The 19,395-nt window shown below is 40.0% G+C and overlaps 2 protein-coding genes across 2 annotated transcripts; both read right to left on the reverse strand.

Moving 5' to 3' along the window:
- Positions 1-9,709: 9,709 nt before the first annotated feature.
- Positions 9,710-11,026, reverse strand: LOC110164658 (clusterin-associated protein 1 homolog). Its single transcript, XM_055166465.1, has one exon. The coding sequence runs from the start codon at positions 10,988-10,990 to the stop codon at positions 9,731-9,733; it is 1,260 nt and encodes a 419-aa protein (XP_055022440.1). The 5' UTR covers positions 10,991-11,026; the 3' UTR covers positions 9,710-9,730.
- A 2,931-nt stretch (positions 11,027-13,957) lies between these two features.
- Positions 13,958-19,204, reverse strand: LOC129412453 (LETM1 domain-containing protein 1-like). The gene is made up of 6 exons (XM_055166466.1): positions 18,957-19,204; positions 17,906-18,092; positions 17,681-17,782; positions 17,203-17,355; positions 16,144-16,240; positions 13,958-16,058 (listed from the first exon to the last, which is right to left on the reverse strand). Coding segments are annotated over exons 1-6 (684 nt in total). The 5' UTR covers positions 18,959-19,204; the 3' UTR covers positions 13,958-15,915.
- Between the last annotated feature and the right edge of the window lie 191 nt (positions 19,205-19,395).

The raw sequence follows: 19,395 nt of genomic DNA on the forward strand, positions 1-19,395 counted from the left end.
TATAGTTACAGTTACAGTTACCGTACACTTATATTGACTTGGCTATGGCTGTTGAACAAAATGGCATATTTTTGCCAAAAATATCTGATTTATAACTTTTGAAGCCTATCTCAATATGTTGTGTTGTGAAATGCCACTTAACATTCAACTGTTACAATGTAAAAATCACCTGGTAATTACACAGAATGTTTTTGGATTCTACTTTACATACACCTTATGTACAGAGACACAAAAGGTTAAAGAAGACATATTAGGCACACATTTTGTTCATTGTAAACGGCAATCTTGCTTGCTTTTATAATAGAAACAGGTGCAATGACTTCTGTTAGACTGATTCTCTACTGCAAGTTACCATAGCAAGCAGGGACGTTTGTATAGTGTATTTTTGTTTTTGAAAAAGTGCAGAACCATGGGCAGGGATAGAACAGTGCTGAACAATACAGGACTACTCAAACATGCAAGAATCAATCTAAATACAACTCTAAATGAAGATAATGATCAATGAAAACCATTATAACATGGTTAAAAAATTTTGAAAGTTGTTTTGTGCATTTTATGTCTCCTTTAAGGTTTAGGACCTTTACACTGTTCAAGCTTAAATTCTTGGCTTATGCTGACTAGTTTCCTTCCTGTCAGAGTAGTCTGGCCCCGTGTGAATAGTTGGCTGATAGAAAAACAATGTTGTGCAAAAGCAATGACACTTCTGACTCTGCAAAAAAACAAAAAAAAATAACAAGATAAAAAACTTTTTTTTTTTTCTCGTGTTATTGTACTAAACAGAACAGAAATTTACCTTTTAGAGTAGAGGAAACCTGAAGCCAATGGGACAACCATTCACGACACTGGTAAGCATTGAGGCTGTCAGAATTAAGCCCTCTTAAATAACAAGCCTGGAAACAAAGAAGAATCAAATTTATTTGCAATATCAATGTGTGACCTTGAAATATTAAGTTTAAATTTTGTATTTTGTTATTTATTTCAAGCATGCACAATAGTTAGTTATTTAGTTAATTAGTTATTTTAAACCTGCACATACAATTCACATGACAACATAACAATACAGGTGCAAATACAAACATTCATGGTTTGAAAAGGGGATAGATGAAGTAAAGCGCATACATTTCCAATCCCCCCCCACACTTCACAAAACAGCACTTCAATTATACATGTGCAATATACATGACAAGGAAAAAAAAAACACTTACACACTCATCCAGACACCACACTGGCCCAGCACTCTGACCCTCCCCTTCCCTCCCCCTGACATCATGCTCTGTGCTCAGTACATCACTCTCTCTCCTCCAGGTATTTTTAGGCCCGAGCCCCGACAGGGCGTAGGGCCTATTGCTTCCGCTAAGCGGAGCGAATGGGGAGCGACGTGCGCATGGCCGAATGCGACACGACGACATGCAACTATGTCCTCGGTCGCCCCCAGCACGAACAGCAGTATCCCAGTAACCCACACCCAAGGCCTGAGCCATATTTACTTCTGCTAAAATGAATGGAAGTCAATGGGAGGTCAGGGGGTGACCCCGACGAGATGGTCCAGATGCGCCCGTCACTCACCAATGACCCCACGGTCACGTGGGGAAGGTCGAGAGCTTTCAAAAAATGTATATGTTCTTCTAATGTTTTCGGATATATTGTTTTTGCTTGAATTTTTATTATAATTTTATTAGGCCCGAGCGCCATGGGTGGCGTAGGGCCTATTGTTACTGTTCAGCAGTGCGAAGCACTGCGGGAAGGCGTGTGCGAAGCACACGCAACAGAGCGCGAAGCGCTCTCCCCTTTCCAAACACACTCACACTCATGTCAGTGACTGGTGCCCGCTGACATGGCACGGTGGCATTGCCCGTGGGCCGCGTCAGCGGCATAATTGTAATCGTTCACCCCAAAACGTAGGGCGCACTTGACATGGTGCACGAAGTGCACCATGTCAAGTGCGCCCGCGAAAACAGAGCGCGCGAAGCGCTCTCCCCTTATCAAACACTCAGTGCCACTCAATAGTGACACTCATGGCATCCAGTAGTATAGACTGGCATTGCCCGTGGGCCGCGTCAGCGGCATAATTGTAATCCTTCACACCAAAATGTAGGGCGCACTTGACATCGTGCACGAAGTGCACGATGTCAAGTGCGCCCGCAAAAACAGAGCGCAACGCGCTGGTCATTGACAATAGCCCGCCCGGGTTACTGGACACGCCCCCTTTCCACTGATATATATATGTGCCACCATTGGTGGCCCTATATTGTTATTGTTCTCGAGTTTCTTTTTAAGTTTGAGCGCCATGTGTGGCGAGTTCAGTGACAATGAACCCCATGGGTGCGTTACTGGACGTGAGCCCTTTCCAATGATATATATTGTGCCACCGTAGGTGGCACTATATTGTTACTGTTCGGGTTTTTATTATTTATTATTATTATTATTATTATTATTTTCCTCACCCCCCTGAGCACAGTTCACACACTTCCCCCTGACGAAAACTCACGAAATTTTGCCCAAAATTCAAGATCGCCAAAATAGGAATTTACAAATACTCCACATCAAAAAACTCAAAAAAATGGCTCGACAGCGCCCCCTGCAAAATCAAAATACATTGCGCCTATGGCTATACCCGAAAAATCAACTTTGTCGTAGACAAACGAAATTCGGGTGGTGGATAGGTCTGGTCGTTCCAAGCAAAAAAATATATTACGCGGTTGCTAGGCAACCAACAGGAAGTCAGCCATATTGGACCAATCGAGCGACACGGCGGCGAAGGCGTATTTTCCTGTCCTCGCATTTGAACGAACTCGTCCTTGGGCGTTTGACCCAGACTCACCAGAATCATTCTGTATCATCTAGACAAGTGCGACATTAAAAGTTGTTAAAAGCTTTTTTAAAGGTCAAACGGTGTTGTCGTGGCAACGGTGCAAATTTCGCATTTGTTTTTGCGGCTCGCCATCAAACTTCAACGAGTGATAATTTGCACAAACTTTGGCCGATTTCACTCAAACTTTAATCATTGATTGACACCCCGACCCTGAACAGATTTATATAAGCAAATCTCAAATCGGCATGATAGCGCCCCCTAGGGAAAGTGCATGGAACATCAAAAATTTACTTTGTTGTAGACATACAAAATTTGGTACAGAGATTTGTGACATGGTCTCAATCAAAAAAGTCAATGACGCCCCCATGCCATTTCCCATCGTGTTGCTATGGCGACAGTCTAAACATCTGCCCTCACCAATGGGACGCCCAACAAAAACTTTGACGTATCCAAACCAAATTTAGTACACAGATGCATCATGGGAATTGGAACAAGAAAGTATATTACACGGTTGCTAGGCAACCAACAGAAGGTTCGCCATATTGGACTGATTGTGCGACCTGGTGCCAAAGGGACATTTTCCTGTTCTCGTACTTGAACGAACTCGTCCTCGGGTGTTTGACCCAGACTCACCAGAATCATTCTGTATCATCTAGACAAGTGGGACATTTAAAGTTGTTAAAAGCTTTTTCAAAAGTCCAACGGTGTTGTCGTGGCAATGGTGCAAATTTCAGGTTCGTTTTTGAGGCTCGCCACCAAATTTTGATGACTGATAATTCGCACAAACTTTGGCCAATTTCACTCAAACTTTAATCGTTGGTGGACACCCCGACCCTGAACAGATTCATATAAGAAAATCTCAAATGGGCATGATAGCACCTAGGGAAATTGCATGGGACAGTAAAATTTTACTTTTTCACAGACATACAAAATTTGGTAGACACATTTATGACATGGCCTCGATCAAAAAAGTCAATCATGCCCCCCATGCCATCTCCCATTGTGTTGCCATGGAAACAGGCCAGACATCTGTAATTGCTAATGCTAACAAAAACTTGTACCAAATTTCGTACACAGATGCATCATGGGAATAGGAACAAAAAAGTATATTGTGACCACGCCCCCCTGCCAAAACGGAAGTCCGCCATCTTGGATTTTAAAAAAATCTCAACACATATAGAAATTGAGGAAAAAGGGGTAGGGTTCAGTTAAGATTAGGGGTTAGGGCTAGGGTTCGGTTTTGGGTTAGGGCTAGGGTTAATTTTAGGTCTAGGGTTAGGGCCACAGGTAGCAGTTCAGGTGGGTTTAGGGGTTAGGGTGAATTTAGGAGTTAGATCAAGGGGTAAGGTGCACTGGTGGGGCACGGCATGTGCAGGGCTCTGCGTGGTCGAGGTGCGGCGTGGCGTGGGTGCGGCGTAGGCTCGAGCGAGGCCGATCATCGCCGCTTGCGGCTATATTTTTATTATTATTCTTCTGCTCTTTGAGCTCTAATTTGACCCCCTAAACACGTTCAAAAACTCACCAAACTTGGCACAATATTCAGAAGTGGCGAAAAATTCGATAAAATATAGGTTTCGTGCAGCGCACACACAGCGCCACCTGGAAAACGCAAAAATTTCGTGCCTATGGGAGACTTGCGGCTTTAATTATTATTTTTCTCCCCCCCCGAGCACAGTTCACACACTTCCCCCTGACGAAAACTCACGAAATTTTGCACAAAATTCAAGATCGCCAAAATAGGAATTTACAAATACTCCACATCAAAAAACTAAAAAAAATGGCGTGACAGCGCCCCCTGCAAAATCAAAATATATTGCGCCTATGGCTATACCCGAAAAATCAACTTTGTCGTAGACAAACGAAATTCGGGTGGTGGATAGGTCTGGTCATTCCAAACAAAAAAATATATTACGCGGTTGCTAGGCAACCAACAGGAAGTTGGCCATATTGGACCAATTGAGCGACACGGCGCCGAAGGCGCAATTTCCTGTCCTCGCATTTGAACGAACTCGTCCTAGGGCGTTTGACCCAGACTCACCAGAATCATTCTGTATCATCTAGACAAGTGGGACATTAAAAGTTGTTAAAAGCTTTTTTAAAGGTCAAATGGTGTTGTCGTGGGCAAACGGTGCAAACTTCGACGAGTGATAATTCGCACAAACTGTGGCCGATTTCACTCAAACTTTAATCGTTGATGGACACCCCGACCCTGAACAGATTCATATAAGAAAATCTCAAATGGGTGCAATAGCGCCCCCTAGGAAAATTGCATGAAAGTGCAAAGATTTACTTTGTTGTAGACATACAAAATTTGGCACACACATTCATGACATGGTCTCGATCAAAAAAGTCAATGACGCCCCCATGCCATTTCCTTTTGTGTTGCCATGGCAACAAGCCAAACATCGGTGCTCGCCAATAGGACGCCTGGCAAAAAGTTTGGCGTAACCAAACCAAATTTGGTACACAGATGCATCATGGGAATAGGAACAAAAAAGTATATTACGCGGTTGCTAGGCAACCAACAGAAAGTCCACCATATTGAATCGAAAGTGCAACCTGGCACCGAAGGGACAATTTCCTGTCCTCGTATTTGAACGAACTCGTCCTAGGGCGTTTGACCCAGACTCACCAGAATCATTCTGTATCATCTAGACAAGTGGGACATTAAAAGTTGTTAAAAGCTTTTTTAAAGGTCAAACGCTGTTGTCGTGGCAACGGTGCAAATTTCGCGTTCGTTTTTGTGGTTCGCCACCAAACTTCGATGAGTGATAATTCGCACAAACTTTGGCCGATTTCACTCAAACTTTAATTGTTGGTGGACACCCCGACCCTGAACAGATTTATATAATAAAATATAAAATGGATGCAATAGCGCCCCCTAGGGAGATTGTATGGAACAATAAAATTTTACTTTTTCGTAGACATACAAAATTTGGTACACACATTTGTGACATGGTCTTAATGAAAAAAGTCAGTGATGCCCACACTCCATCTCCCATCGTGTTGCCATGGCAACAGGTAAAAAATCTGTCCTCACCAATGGGACGTCCCAACAAAAACATGGGCTTACTCAAACCAAATTTGGTACACAGATGCATCATGGGAATAGAAACAAAAAAGTTTATTACGCGATTGCTAGGCAACCAACAGGAAGTCGGCCATATTGGATTGATTGTGCAACCTGGCGCTGAAGGGACAATTTCCTGTCCTCGTATTTGAACGAACTCGTCCTAGGGCGTTTGACCCAGACTCACCAGAATCATTCTGTATCATCTAGACAAGTGCGACATTAAAAGTTGTTAAAAGCTTTTTTAAAGGTCAAATGGTGTTGCCGTGGCAATGGTGCAAATTTTGGGTTTGTTTTTGCGGCTCACCATGAAAATTCGACGAATGATAATTTGCACAAACTTTGGCCAGTTTCACTCAAACTTTAATTGTTGGTGGACATTCCGACCTTGAACAGATTTATATAATAAAATCTAAAATGGATGCAATAGCGCCCCCTAGGGAAATTGCATGGAACAGCAAAATTTTACTTTTTTGTAGACATGTAAAATTTGGTACACACATTCATGACCTGGTCTTGATGAAAAAAGTCAATGATGCCCACACTCCATCTCCAGTCATGTTGCCCTGGCAACAGGCCAAACATCTATCCTTGCCAACAAAATCTTTGACGTACTCAAACCAAATTTGGTACACAGATGCATCATGGGAATAGAAACAAAAAAGTATATTGTGACCACACCCCCTGCCAATCCGGAAGTACCCCATCTTGGATTTTTTAAAAAAAAAATCTACACATACAGAAATTGAGAAAAATGGTAGGGTTCAGTTAAGATTAGGGGTTACGGTAAGGGTTAAGGTTGGGCCTAGGGTTAGGGCTCCGGTTAGGAGTTCAGGTAAAGGTTAAGGGTTAGTGTAAGGGGTTAGGGTTAATTTAGGAGTTAGACCAAGGGGGTAAGGTGCCTTTGTGGGGTATGGCACGTGCAGGGGGCAGTGTGGCCAGGGTGCAGCATGGTGTGAGCACGGCATAGGAACAAGCCAGGGATGATCATTGCTGCTTGCGGCTATATTGTAACATAAATTTATTTGCTGAGCAACCAGATTCAAATGTAAAAAAACTAACCCTCCCCCTTAGGCATGGAGGCGGAGCTCTACAAATACTTCCTAGTGTTACTCATCTGTGATTGGTTGCTGCAGCACGGGCAGTGACGTCTGAAACGGATAGTCATATAACCTACGTGGTTGCTAGGCAACCAACAGGAAGCCCGCCATATTTGGACTGATTGTGAGACTTAGCGCCGACGACGCAATTTCCTGTCCTCATATTTGAACGAACTCGTCCTAGGGAGTTTGACCCAGACTCACCAGAATCATTCTGTATCATCTAGACAAGTGCGACATTAAAAGTTATTAAAAGCTTTTTAAAAGGTCAAACGGTGTTACCCTGGCAACAAGACAAATTACGGGTTTGTTTTTGGGGCCCACCATCAAACTTCGAGGCCTGATAATTTGCACAAACTTTGGCCGATTTCACTCAAACTTTAATCGTTGGTGGACACCCCGACCATTAACAGACTTATATAATAAAATCTAAAATGGCTGCAATAGCGCCCCCTAGAGAGGTTGTATGGAACAATAAAATTTTACTTTTTCGTAGACATACAAAATTTGGTACACACATTCATGACGTGGCCTTGATGAAAAAAGTCACTGACGCCCACACTCCATCTCCCATCATGTTGCCATGGGAACAGGTCAAAAATCTGTCCTCGCCAATGGGACGTCCTAACAAAAACATTGACGTACTCAAACCAAATTTGGTACACAGATGCATCATGGGACTAAGAACAAAAAAGTATATTGTGACCACACCCCCCTGCCAAACCAGAAGTCCACCATCTTGGATTTAAAAAAAATCAGCACATACAAAATGAGAAAAATTGTACAGTTCGGTTAAGATCAGGTTAAGGTTAGGATTAGGTTAATGGTAAGTTCGGCCTAAGGTTAGAGCTACAGTTAAGAGTTCAGGTGGGTTTAGGGGTTAGGGTTAATTTAGGAGTTAAATCAAGGGGTAAGGTGTGTTCGTGGGTTACAGCATGTGCAGGGCTCAGCATGGTCAAGGTGCGGCGTGGCGTGGGCGTGGCGTAGGCTCGAGCGAGGGCCGATCATCGCCGCTTGCTTATTTTATTTTTGGTTGTAGTTAGAGTTTCCACCCCCCTCATCCAGATTTTAGATCTGAACACGAGGTGTCCAACTCTGAAATGTATCTAATTAGTACAAAGGATGTAGGGAAAGAGGGGTTCCTCCCTCTCCACACCCTTCAGACTAATTAGCTGGAGTGGGCTGGGTCTACTCTTCTCAACTGGGGCAGCAGCAGCTGCAGAAGAATCTGGAGATGGCTCTAAAAGCGCGAGATAGCAGCGATGGCTTTTTCTTGTTGTGGACCTGGAGGTAAAAGTGAAGCAATTGTACAAGCTTATCCTCAAATGTATGGTCCTTTTCATCCAAGGCACTTTGTAGCGTTGCGGTGTTCGAGCCATATAATTCCAGAAGAACTTTCCTTACACTATCAATTATTTGACTCATGTTCTTTTCAGTTTGCTTAACTTGATCGTCTGATAGCTCTATCTGCTCCCAAGCTTTTTGAGTTAAGCGAGTCAAGATGAATTTGTAAGTCTTATTCTCAGGACGTAATATCAGTTTGCCCTTAAACAGTGTTACCAACAAAGCCGTAATCAGGTACTGAGTGAATGACTGACTGTGTGACAAACAAGACTCTCGGGAGGAAGTCCCAAGAGAATACTGTTTTTGCTGGTTTTGTGGTGGAGTTTTCAGGACAATGGCTGGAGGGTCTGCAGGGACAAAAGAAGGAACAACCGCTTGGGGATGCATCATGGACTTCTCAAACAAGTCGTACTTTCGGCTGTTGAAAGACTTCGACGCGACTTGAGGTGCCATGGAGACGTGTGAAGCTGCAGAGTCTTTGAAAGGCAGGGAGACTTGGGAAACTACGGGAAGTTTCAAAACGGTAACTCTGGAACGTAGAGAGACATGGGCAGCTGTTGGTGTGTGGGCAGACTCTGGCACAGGTGTAGCTTCAGGATTTCTGCTTGCACCAGCGCAGGTCAGTGTATTTAAGCAGTGCTTCAAACACACTAGAGCTTTGTCCACTATGCTGCTAGCAACGCTCGGGCTACTCAAAGAGGAGTCCACCACAATAACAGACCTTTGCTGTTGTAAGATGGATGTGTTTGACAGGGCGCTGTTGACTTTGTAGGTAACTTCATTCTCAATCATAGCAGTGAGTTCTTGAGACTCAATGCTTATGTCTACCTCTGAAGGGACGGCACTCATGTTTAGAGCACGAGCAAATACCAGACCAATGGACTCCTGGAGCACCGCCGTGATGGTCGGTAACACGCGCATCGACTCCGTTACATTTGTACATACCCTGACTTCACTGACAGGGATGACTACCCTCAAAAGGTTTGTGGAGATATTTTGTACCATCTGGACAAACATGGAAAGGATAATCTGCTTGGTCTGCATATCCCATGAACCCCTGGACAACATCTCCCAGCCATCGGGTCCGATAATTTTGAAGTGACTCCTTACAATTTCTAAAAGAGCATCAGAAGAGATTAAATTTTGCTGACTGTGACGGTTTGCTCTTGGCACTTCCATTTTTAATTTCTTTTTTTTTTTACTTTAAAAAAAAAAAAAAAATTAAGACAAACAGGTTAAATATAAAAATATAACTACAACAAAATGTACAAAAAACAATGTTTATACAATATTTCTTTTTGAACTTAATATTGTAACAGTGATATTCCTGAACAGTGATATTGTGAATATACAGCAAATTTAAATATGTATATGTTTTATTTGGTTTATGTGTTTTGTTGTTTTTTAGAAATCATTGTCACTTTCTTCGAGCAAAGGAGGGTTCATGCCTCCCTTGGTTGATCGCGCACCACCACGTGGTCCATCCAAACTGTCATCCTCCAAATCCCTGCTCTCTTCCTCCTCTTCCTCTTCATCTTCTTCATCCTTCTCCACATCAATCTCACTGCGTTCAGTCTCAGCGCTGTCTCCACCATGCATGTTTCCAAAGTACCTGGCTCCTCTGCCTGCTAAGAAGCCATTTCTAGTTGGGCACAGCTTAGAGGGACGGCTATCCTCAATGTCGCTGTCAGAACCATCATCTTCTGGAACATCAATATCAGACTCCTCATCCTTCAAAGATCCCTTCATGAGGTCTTTCTCTTCTTCCCTTAATTTCTGTTGCATCATTCTTAACGTGCTTTCTGCTTCCTCGAATCTTTCTTGTTCTATTCTGTCATATTCTTCCAGCTGAGACTCTAAAAACGAAAGGTTTCTGAACTTTTCAACATATATATTATACTGTTTATGAAGGTCTTCTTCGATCTTCTCATATTCATCCATGAACGCCGGTCTCACACTCTGCAGTGTCTGTAGCCTTTTCCGATTCCTCTCCAGTTCCTGTCTCTTTTTTTCGATCTTTGCATCAAGGCTCGCCTCATCAGAAACAACGTTGCCCAGCATTTCTTTAGTTTTCTCCACATTTTCCAAAACCTCTTTGATGGCGGCTCTTAGTGCTTTTCCCGTCTCATTTATTTCTAAAGGTCTTGCAATTGCTGCAGTTCGCATTTCCCTCAACTCTACTTCCTTTCCTAATAAGTCATATAAAGATGCTCCTTTTGAGGTGACTTCTGATGCCAACAGTCGTACTGCTTTAAGATCTGCAATTCGAGAACTTAGGTCAAACTTGAATTTGCTATTGTCTTCCTCAGCTGGATCATCCAAGGTCAACTGCTTTGTCTTCATAGCATTGTATAGGATAGACGTGATCTTTAATAACTCTTTAACTGAATATCCATCAGCTTGATAGAGGCGCTTGGTGTTTAACTTAATGTGAGCCTTTGTCGCCATGAACTGGGCCACAGCTTTGATGAAAAATATTTTGTCTGACTCTGTATCCACATCTGTGGGAATATCCATTTGAGGCTCATATCTTTTCACAAGCCAAATTAGAATTTCCGCTACTAAGGTAAAGTTGGGTGTTCGAAAATTTTCCATTGATATCAGCCGAGGGTATCTTAACGCTCTCATCATTTCTGTGAAATTTCTTAAATCTCTCAAAGACATGATGATCCACAGGAAAAGCACTTGAGGAGTAAGTAGCTTTAGATATTAGCTATTAGAAAACAAGCCAAAGTATTAGTAACAAAAACTGTTGCTTTTGACATAGCCTTATATACTCTGTTTGCTTTGAGTCAAAGTGTTCAGTGAAATCACAAAGCTTTGAAATTGAGCTTTGAACTTGAGCTTTGAAATTGAACTTTGTAGATTCTAGAATGTGATGATGTCATATAACCTACGTGGTTGCTAGGCAACCAACAGGAAGCCCGCCATATTTGGACTGATTGCGAGACAGCGCCGACGACGCAATTTCCTGTCCTCATATTTGAACGAACTCGTCCTAGGGAGTTTGACCCAGACTCACCAGAATCATTCTGTATCATCTAGACAAGTGCGACATTAAAAGTTGTTAAAAGCTTTTTAAACGGTCAAACGGTGTTACCCTGGCAACAAGACAAATTACGGGTTTGTTTTTGGGGCCCACCATCAAACTTCGAGGCCTGATAATTTGCACAAACTTTGGCCGATTTCACTCAAACTTTAATTGTTGGTGGACACCCCGACCATTAACAGACTTATATAATAAAATCTAAAATGGCTGCAATAGCGCCCCCTAGAGAGGTTGTATGGAACAATAAAATTTTACTTTTTCGTAGACATACAAAATTTGGTACACACATTCATGACGTGGCCTTGATGAAAAAAGTCACTGACGCCCACACTCCATCTCCCATCATGTTGCCATGGGAACAGGTCAAAAATCAGTCCTCGCCAATGGGACGTCCCAACAAAAACATTGACGTACTCAAACCAAATTTGGTACACAGATGCAACATGGGACTAAGAACAAAAAAGTATATTGTGACCACACCCCCCTGCCAAACCAGAAGTCCACCATCTTGGATTTAAAAAAAATCAGCACATACAAAATGAGAAAAATTGTACAGTTCGGTTAAGATCAGGTTAAGGTTAGGATTAGGTTAATGGTAAGTTCGGCCTAAGGTTAGAGCTACAGTTAAGAGTTCAGGTGGGTTTAGGGGTTAGGGTTAATTTAGGAGTTAAATCAAGGGGTAAGGTGTGTTCGTGGGTTACGGCATGTGCAGGGCTCAGCATGGTCAAGGTGCGGCGTGGCGTGGGCGTGGCGTAGGCTCGAGCGAGGGCCGATCATCGCCGCTTGCTTATTTTATTTTTGGTTGTAGTTAGAGTTTCCACCCCCCTCATCCAGATTTTAGATCTGAACACGAGGGGTCCAACTCTGAAATGTATCTAATTAGTACAAAGGATGTAGGGAAAGAGGGGTTCCTCCCTCTCCACACCCTTCGGACTAATTAGCTGGAGTGGGCTGGGTCTACTCTTCTCAACTGGGGCAGCAGCAGCTGCAGAAGAATCTGGAGATGGCTCTAAAAGCGCGAGATAGCAGCGATGGCTTTTTCTTGTTGTGGACCTGGAGGTAAAAGTGAAGCAATTGTACAAGCTTATCCTCAAATGTATGGTCCTTTTCATCCAAGGCACTTTGTAGCATTGCGGTGTTCGAGCCATATAATTCCAGAAGAACTTTCCTTACACTATCAATTATTTGACTCATGTTCTTTTCAGTTTGCTTAACTTGATCGTCTGATAGCTCTATCTGCTCCCAAGCTTTTTGAGTTAAGCGAGTCAAGATGAATTTGTAAGTCTTATTCTCAGGACGTAATATCAGTTTGCCCTTAAACAGTGTTACCAACAAAGCCGTAATCAGGTACTGAGTGAATGACTGACTGTGTGACAAACAAGACTCTCGGGAGGAAGTCCCAAGAGAATACTGTTTTTGCTGGTTTTGTGGTGGAGTTTTCAGGACAATGGCTGGAGGGTCTGCAGGGACAAAAGAAGGAACAACCGCTTGGGGATGCATCATGGACTTCTCAAACAAGTCGTACTTTCGGCTGTTGAAAGACTTCGACGAGACTTGAGGTGCCATGGAGACGTGTGAAGCTGCAGAGTCTTTGAAAGGCAGGGAGACTTGGGAAACTACGGGAAGTTTCAAAACGGTAGATGTGGAGGACACCAGACCAAGTTGCTTTGCCTGGAATATTTCACAATAGTGCATTAAATTTATCTATTTAACTTTAACTTTTATTCTTTTCTACCAATCTGGCTTGTAAATGAGTCTGGTTGGTGCCACATGCTCATATCCATAGAGATAAATAAGCTTAAAGGTCCTGCATTATACAAAATTAACTCTTTTAAGCCATGTGATAATGTTGTTACCTCCTGAAAAACGTACCTGGTGTTGTGTTTTGTTTCATTCACACATGTTTTAGTAATCCTTTATTATTAGCCTGTCTACATCTCCAGAGCTCAAAATAACTGCAGGGTTTGTGTGTCAAACATGTGTAAATGAAACAAAACATGACTCCAGGTATGAAACATTATAAAGGAGATCAGAAAAGCTATTGGATATTTGTCGAGAAAAGCAGACTCCATCATAAGTTAAAAAAGTAGACCTTTAATGTAAAACATATTTAGAAATTAGACACTTAACATATTAATAACAATGTATTTAATTTTTTTCTAGATTTTGGGTTTGGTGTTTGCCTGCCTGCTGATGAGAGGCATTCGGAGTGGCTATGAAGTCATGTGATTTTAGTAGTGTACTGTTGTCCTAACTCAACGTTTAAATTCTAGTTTCGTAAAAGATCATTTCAATGTTCAAATTTCACCGGCACTTTGCACAAAACATTTTCTTTTGCATTACCAATATTGTTACAAAAATGCTTCTAATTGGTCCTTTGAGAAGTTTCAAGTTCAAAGTATTTCAAGTTTCAAGTTCAAAGTTTCAAGTTCTGTATATTTGTGTAGGAGGAAAGATTCTTTTATGTTAGACACTTTATAAGGTTATTGGGTTGTGGTGGTTGCTTTACTATTTTATTAAAAATTGTTAAAGGAAAATGTGGTTTTATTTGAGCACAAAAATCACTCAAAACACCAGAAAAATAAGTTTTCAATTTTATAATTTGGCACAGCAACAAAAATACATTCAAAAGAATAATTTCACAGAATATATACACCTGAATATGAAATGCATTGTACTTTATGGACAAAAGCACAAACCAAGCCACCAAGCCTTTGATCAAACAGACCCAGAAAATTAAATTAAATATTGTGTAAGTGCACAAGCAGGTAAATCGCAAACAATTTCAAGTAAACATCAAATAAAGTGCTTCTGCCTTTCTTTTTAGAGAGCTCCAACTGCTGTGTCGCACTTTAACCAAAGGATGGTCAGTATCTATTTAACATCTAGCAGAAGTCACTTAAGAACATGAATGTCATTGCAAATTGTGTAATTCTTTTACACAACATATTTAATCGAATCTAACCTCTAGTTTCTTAACCCAAAACCACTAAAATTCTTCTTTCACATGCTGTTCACGTTGCAGACAAGATACAAGTAGGGGCAAGCAATATTAAGAAGAATAAATATATAAATTATTTTTAATACTGAAAAATAATGATTTAAATGTCTTAGTTAATGTTTAAGTATTGCACTTAAGGTGACTAAATTAATCACACAAGTGCAAAAATATCACCTTTTGTTTCAATTATTATTTTTGATAATTTTTTTCTTCCGGCTTTTTGATGGTTTTCTCATAGATTAATATATATTACAAGCCAGTTCCTTATTTTTGCTTCCTACATTTTGTATACATACAGAAGACATCACATATATGAAGTAGCATATGTGTAATTATGTAGTAAAAAAATATATAAAATATTTTTTCGACGGAGCAAAGGGTGGCTACTTTGGGTATTTGAATATATAATATGCTGCAGGTTATTTGATGCTTTCTGTGTGTATACAAAATGTAGAATGTAATAAAAATAAAGACAAAAAAAAAACATTGAATGAGATAGGTTGCCCAAAGTTTTGACTGGTAGTATAGGAGACTAATTTCCAATAATTTTATCTTGAAGTCAATGCTTTTAGATACAAAGCAAGATAGCTATATTTAAAATATGATAATACATTTGAGGTAAAGGCATGTAACAATTCAGTGCATGTGGTAAACAAAGGAGGCATTTATGAGTCATGAATATATACGGTAAGTGAAATAACTGGAATGTGTCTGAGCAAATTTGCATGTCTTATTTGAAATCTGCAAGCATTTTTCAAGACGACTACCTTTTTTTTTTTTTTTTTTATCTCTATGATAAGTAATGATACGTACATGTCAAGATAGTGTGGCACAAGTAGCAAAAACAGTGAATAGCAAAAAGCAAAGATTCCATTAATTCAGAATATACCCAAAATCTATCAAGATTGTGACTTTAAGATGTTAACTAATTGAGTCAGGGTTCATTCAGTAGTCATTTTACGGTGTAGTATAGTTATAGTTATAGTTACAGTTACCGTACACTTATATTGACTTGGCTATGGCTGTTGAACAAAATGGCATATTTTTGCCAAAAATATCTGATTTATAACTTTTGAAGCCTATCTCAATATGTTGTGTTGTGAAATGCCACTTAACATTCAACTGTTACAATGTAAAAATCACCTGGTAATTACACAGAATGTTTTTGGATTCTACTTTACATACACCTTATGTACAGAGACACAAAAGGTTAAAGAAGACATATTAGGCACACATTTTGTTCATTGTAAACGGCAATCTTGCTTGCTTTTATAATAGAAACAGGTGCAATGACTTCTGTTAGACTAATTCTCTACTGCAAGTTACCATAGCAAGCAGGGACGTTTGTATAATGTATTTTTGTTTTTGAAAAAGTGCGGAGCCATGGGCAGGGATAGAACAGTGCTGAACAATACAGGACTACTCAAACATGCAAGAATCAATCTAAATACAACTCTAAATGAAGATAATGATCAATGAAAACCATTATAAACATGGTTAAAAAATTTTGAAAGTTGTTTTGTGCATTTTATGTCTCCTTTAAGGTTTAGGACCTTTACACTGTTCAAGCTTAAATTCTTGGCTTATGCTGATAGTTTCCTTCCTGTCAGAGTAGTCTGGCCCGTGTGAATAGTTGGCTGATAGAAAAACAATGTTGTGCAAAAGCAATGACACTTCTGACTCTGCAAAAAAAAAATAAAAAAATAACAAGATAAAAAACATATTTTTTTTTCTCGTGTTATTGTACTAAACAGAACAGAAATTTACCTTTTAGAGTAGAGGAAACCTGAAGCCAATGGGACAACCATTCACGACACTGGTAAGCATTGAGGCTGTCAGAATTAAGCCCTCTTAAATAACAAGCCTGGGAACAAAGAAGAATCAAATTTATTTGCAATATCAATGTGTGACCTTGAAATATTAAGTTTAAATTTTGTATTTTGTTATTTATTTCAAGCATGCACAATAGTTAGTTATTTAGTTAATTAGTTATTTTAAACCTGCACATACAATTCACATGACAACATAACAATACAGGTGCAAATACAAACATTCATGGTTTGAAAAGGGGATAGATGAAGTAAACATTTCCAACCCCCCCCCACACTTCACAGAACAGCATTTCAATTATACATGTGCAATATACATGACAAGAAAAAAAAAAAAACACACTCATCCAGACACCACACTGGCCCAGCACTCTGACCCTCCCCCTCCCTCCCCCTGACATCATGCTCTGTGCTCAGGACATCACTCACTCTCCTCCAGGTATTTTTTTCATTGTTTCTCTTTTTAAATCATTTTTTAAACTAGAAGGTTCCTACACACCTTCAGTTCTTCTGATAATCCGTTCCACAGATTAACTGCACGCACTGAGATGCACATCGACTTAAAAGTAGTTCTAAATTTCATCTTTTTAATTAGCTGGAAGATGAGTTGATCAATTTGCCCTGAACATAATTTGAGCTTTTTAAAATGATTTAGTGCATTTCCATTGCAATCCGCAATGAATTCTGTTTTAAATACTTGCAATGATTTTGATATGTGTTTATGAAAATTCAGTCAAAGTTTATATATATATATATTTTTTTTTAATATCCAAAAGAAAAATCAATAAACATTATTTACAGTACATGGCTGTAGACCTCTTCATTAATAAGATTGATAATTGACAACTGACTCACAATCTCAATTAAAATTTGATTAATTACACAGCCTTAACATAAAGTTTAATAGACACAACCAAACAACCCAACGATCATATTACAAATTCTAATCGACCTTTCTGACACATGGTTTTAAAAAGCATTTTTTCAGTGTTCTCACCTGTCTGAGCTCAGTGTCACTGAGCTGGTGGGGGCCCAGGCGGCTCAGGGCACGGTCCAGGTACAGAAGCTCCAGAGCGTGACTGTACAGTCTCCGACCCACCATGAACACAGGCAGGTGAGGGGTGAGGAAGAGCAGCCGACTCAACTGTCTCTGCAAAACCACAAGTTGCATATTTTCTGATAACTTTTCTTATTGTTAGTGGATACCAGAGGATCATCAATTTGTGGTTTCATAGTCTACAAATTTCTAATTACATTTTCTGCATGCAGTCTATGGACAAAACAGATTGTTTGGTGATTAAGTCTGACCTTTGCAAATGCTCATGTTAAAATACAGAGCAACTGATAAGCACTGCTGTTTTGTGATTACACTATTAAATTACACTAACTCAAGATTCTGTACTTGTTTCGAGGCAAAAAATTTCCTTTTGGCTAAAAAGTGCAAACATCAGCCTGATAGGGACACTTCGACTAACCTTTTGTTCTGTGCGCATCCTTTTTATGCCCAGAGGAGGTCCAGAAAAAAGGCTACGGACAGCGAGGATTTCAGACACTTTGGGAGTGGATCCACTTTGCACCTGTAATTAAACCAAATACAATAGAAAAGTGAAGGCTTTAGATATATATGCATGTTGATATATATATATATTTTGAAATATATGCAGTTTTAGAATTCATCATTAGGTTAATCTTTCCCTTACTTTAGTATATAGGTCTTTAAGGCTCTTTTGTAAGGGTTTATCTTTCACTTTGCGGTTTGAGTGCTCCAGTCCTCTCAGTACAGAGGGATAGTGCTGCACTCTCATTGAATGATAAATGCCCCGAAATGTGACCTGCTGCTGTGGTGTCCAGAAATGAGGGATCAGTATCTGCCGCGGGAAAAAGTACCTGTTCAAGAAAAAATGAATAAATAAATAAATCATTACAACCGTAATGTCAGTTGTTACAGTTATTCTGGGTAAAAAAAAACAAAAAAACAGTACAAACCAAAAGAAAAATAATATCTCTCCAAAGATATGACCTTTTTTGAAATGGATGCAGTTAAGTTTTGCTTTTGATGTCAGAGCAAGGTGGGACTGGTATCAAAAAATTAATAATTTGTGATTTTCACAATTTTGGAGATCAGCAAAATTAGAATATCAAGTACATTGTCTGTATTTAAGAACTGTTTGCAAAAAGGGCAAAAAAAAACAACAAAAAAACAAACAAAAAAACTTGTAATGTTCAACCCCCCCCCCCCCACACACACACACAGTATTGCCATTAATTTCGCGTTTGTCTTAATATTTTACTTTGCGCCATCTAGTGGTCAATCACAATGTGGAACAAAGTATAATAGAAAGTTCCGCCCGAACCTAATTAACTGCGCACCTTGCTGTCAACGCATTGCCGCGGACATGTGAATATCTCCGTATATAACGAAGGAAATTTGAAGCAAGATAAACGATTAGCCCCCTCGTGGATGTCAGCCCACGAGGTTTGTGTGCTTTATTATTATATTGTATTATATTGTAAGGTGCAGAATTGATTTTGATGTTTTATTTATTGTTTTCTTTGCTGCCAGTTCTCACGGGTTGTGAAGATTGAATAAACCCTGTTAAAAAACCTCGTGCTCATATTCATTCCTTGAGGGGTGCTACAGCCATGTTAATTTCCACTAATTCTGTCAGAAAAGTGGACAGATGTGTTTGAAACCCTTTAGGCCCTGCCTAAACATACTGTTAATTACATTTATTTAGATGGGAGACTTACATCAAGACGAAAACTAGATAATTTGCAAATGGAGGGATGGAGATCAACACCAGTGGAATAGATTTAATCAGATCTCTGCGAAACTGACAAAAGAAAAAAACATTTCAATGCACAATCATTTATGGTTAATAGTGAATAAATCACTACATTTACACATTACAGTGACATCATGCTGGAAAAATGCAAGAAAACGCAAGTAAAAAATAGATTTAAACTGCACATTTTCAGAAGCCTGTGATCAATATATGGTCCTGTTTAGTGGTTTGATTTTCAACAAAAAAACGAGACGTACAAAGTGTTACTAGCAACAGGTAAACAAATGAAGTACTGTTACGAAGGACTACCTTCAACTAACATAGAAATAACTAACTTTGCTAACATCCATGGACAGCCAAGCAATGTCAGATTTTAAAGTGAACTATTTTCACTTGATGGGATC

This window comes from Boleophthalmus pectinirostris, unplaced genomic scaffold (genome assembly GCF_026225935.1).
Source record: "Boleophthalmus pectinirostris isolate CB_2022bp ecotype Guang Dong unplaced genomic scaffold, ASM2622593v1 HiC_scaffold_8, whole genome shotgun sequence".
NCBI lineage: Eukaryota > Metazoa > Chordata > Actinopteri > Gobiiformes > Gobiidae > Boleophthalmus > Boleophthalmus pectinirostris.

Coding starts and splice junctions, on each gene's coding strand:
- LOC110164658 (XM_055166465.1), bottom strand. CDS start 10,990: ATGTCTTTGAGAGATTTAAGAAATTTCACAGAAATGATGAGAGCGTTA.
- LOC129412453 (XM_055166466.1), bottom strand. Junction 17,783..17,905: donor TTAAAGACCTATATACTAAA/GTAAGGGAAAGA, acceptor GTTTAATTACAG/GTGCAAAGTGGATCCACTCC. Junction 17,356..17,680: donor GGATGCGCACAGAACAAAAG/GTTAGTCGAAGT, acceptor GTGGTTTTGCAG/AGACAGTTGAGTCGGCTGCT.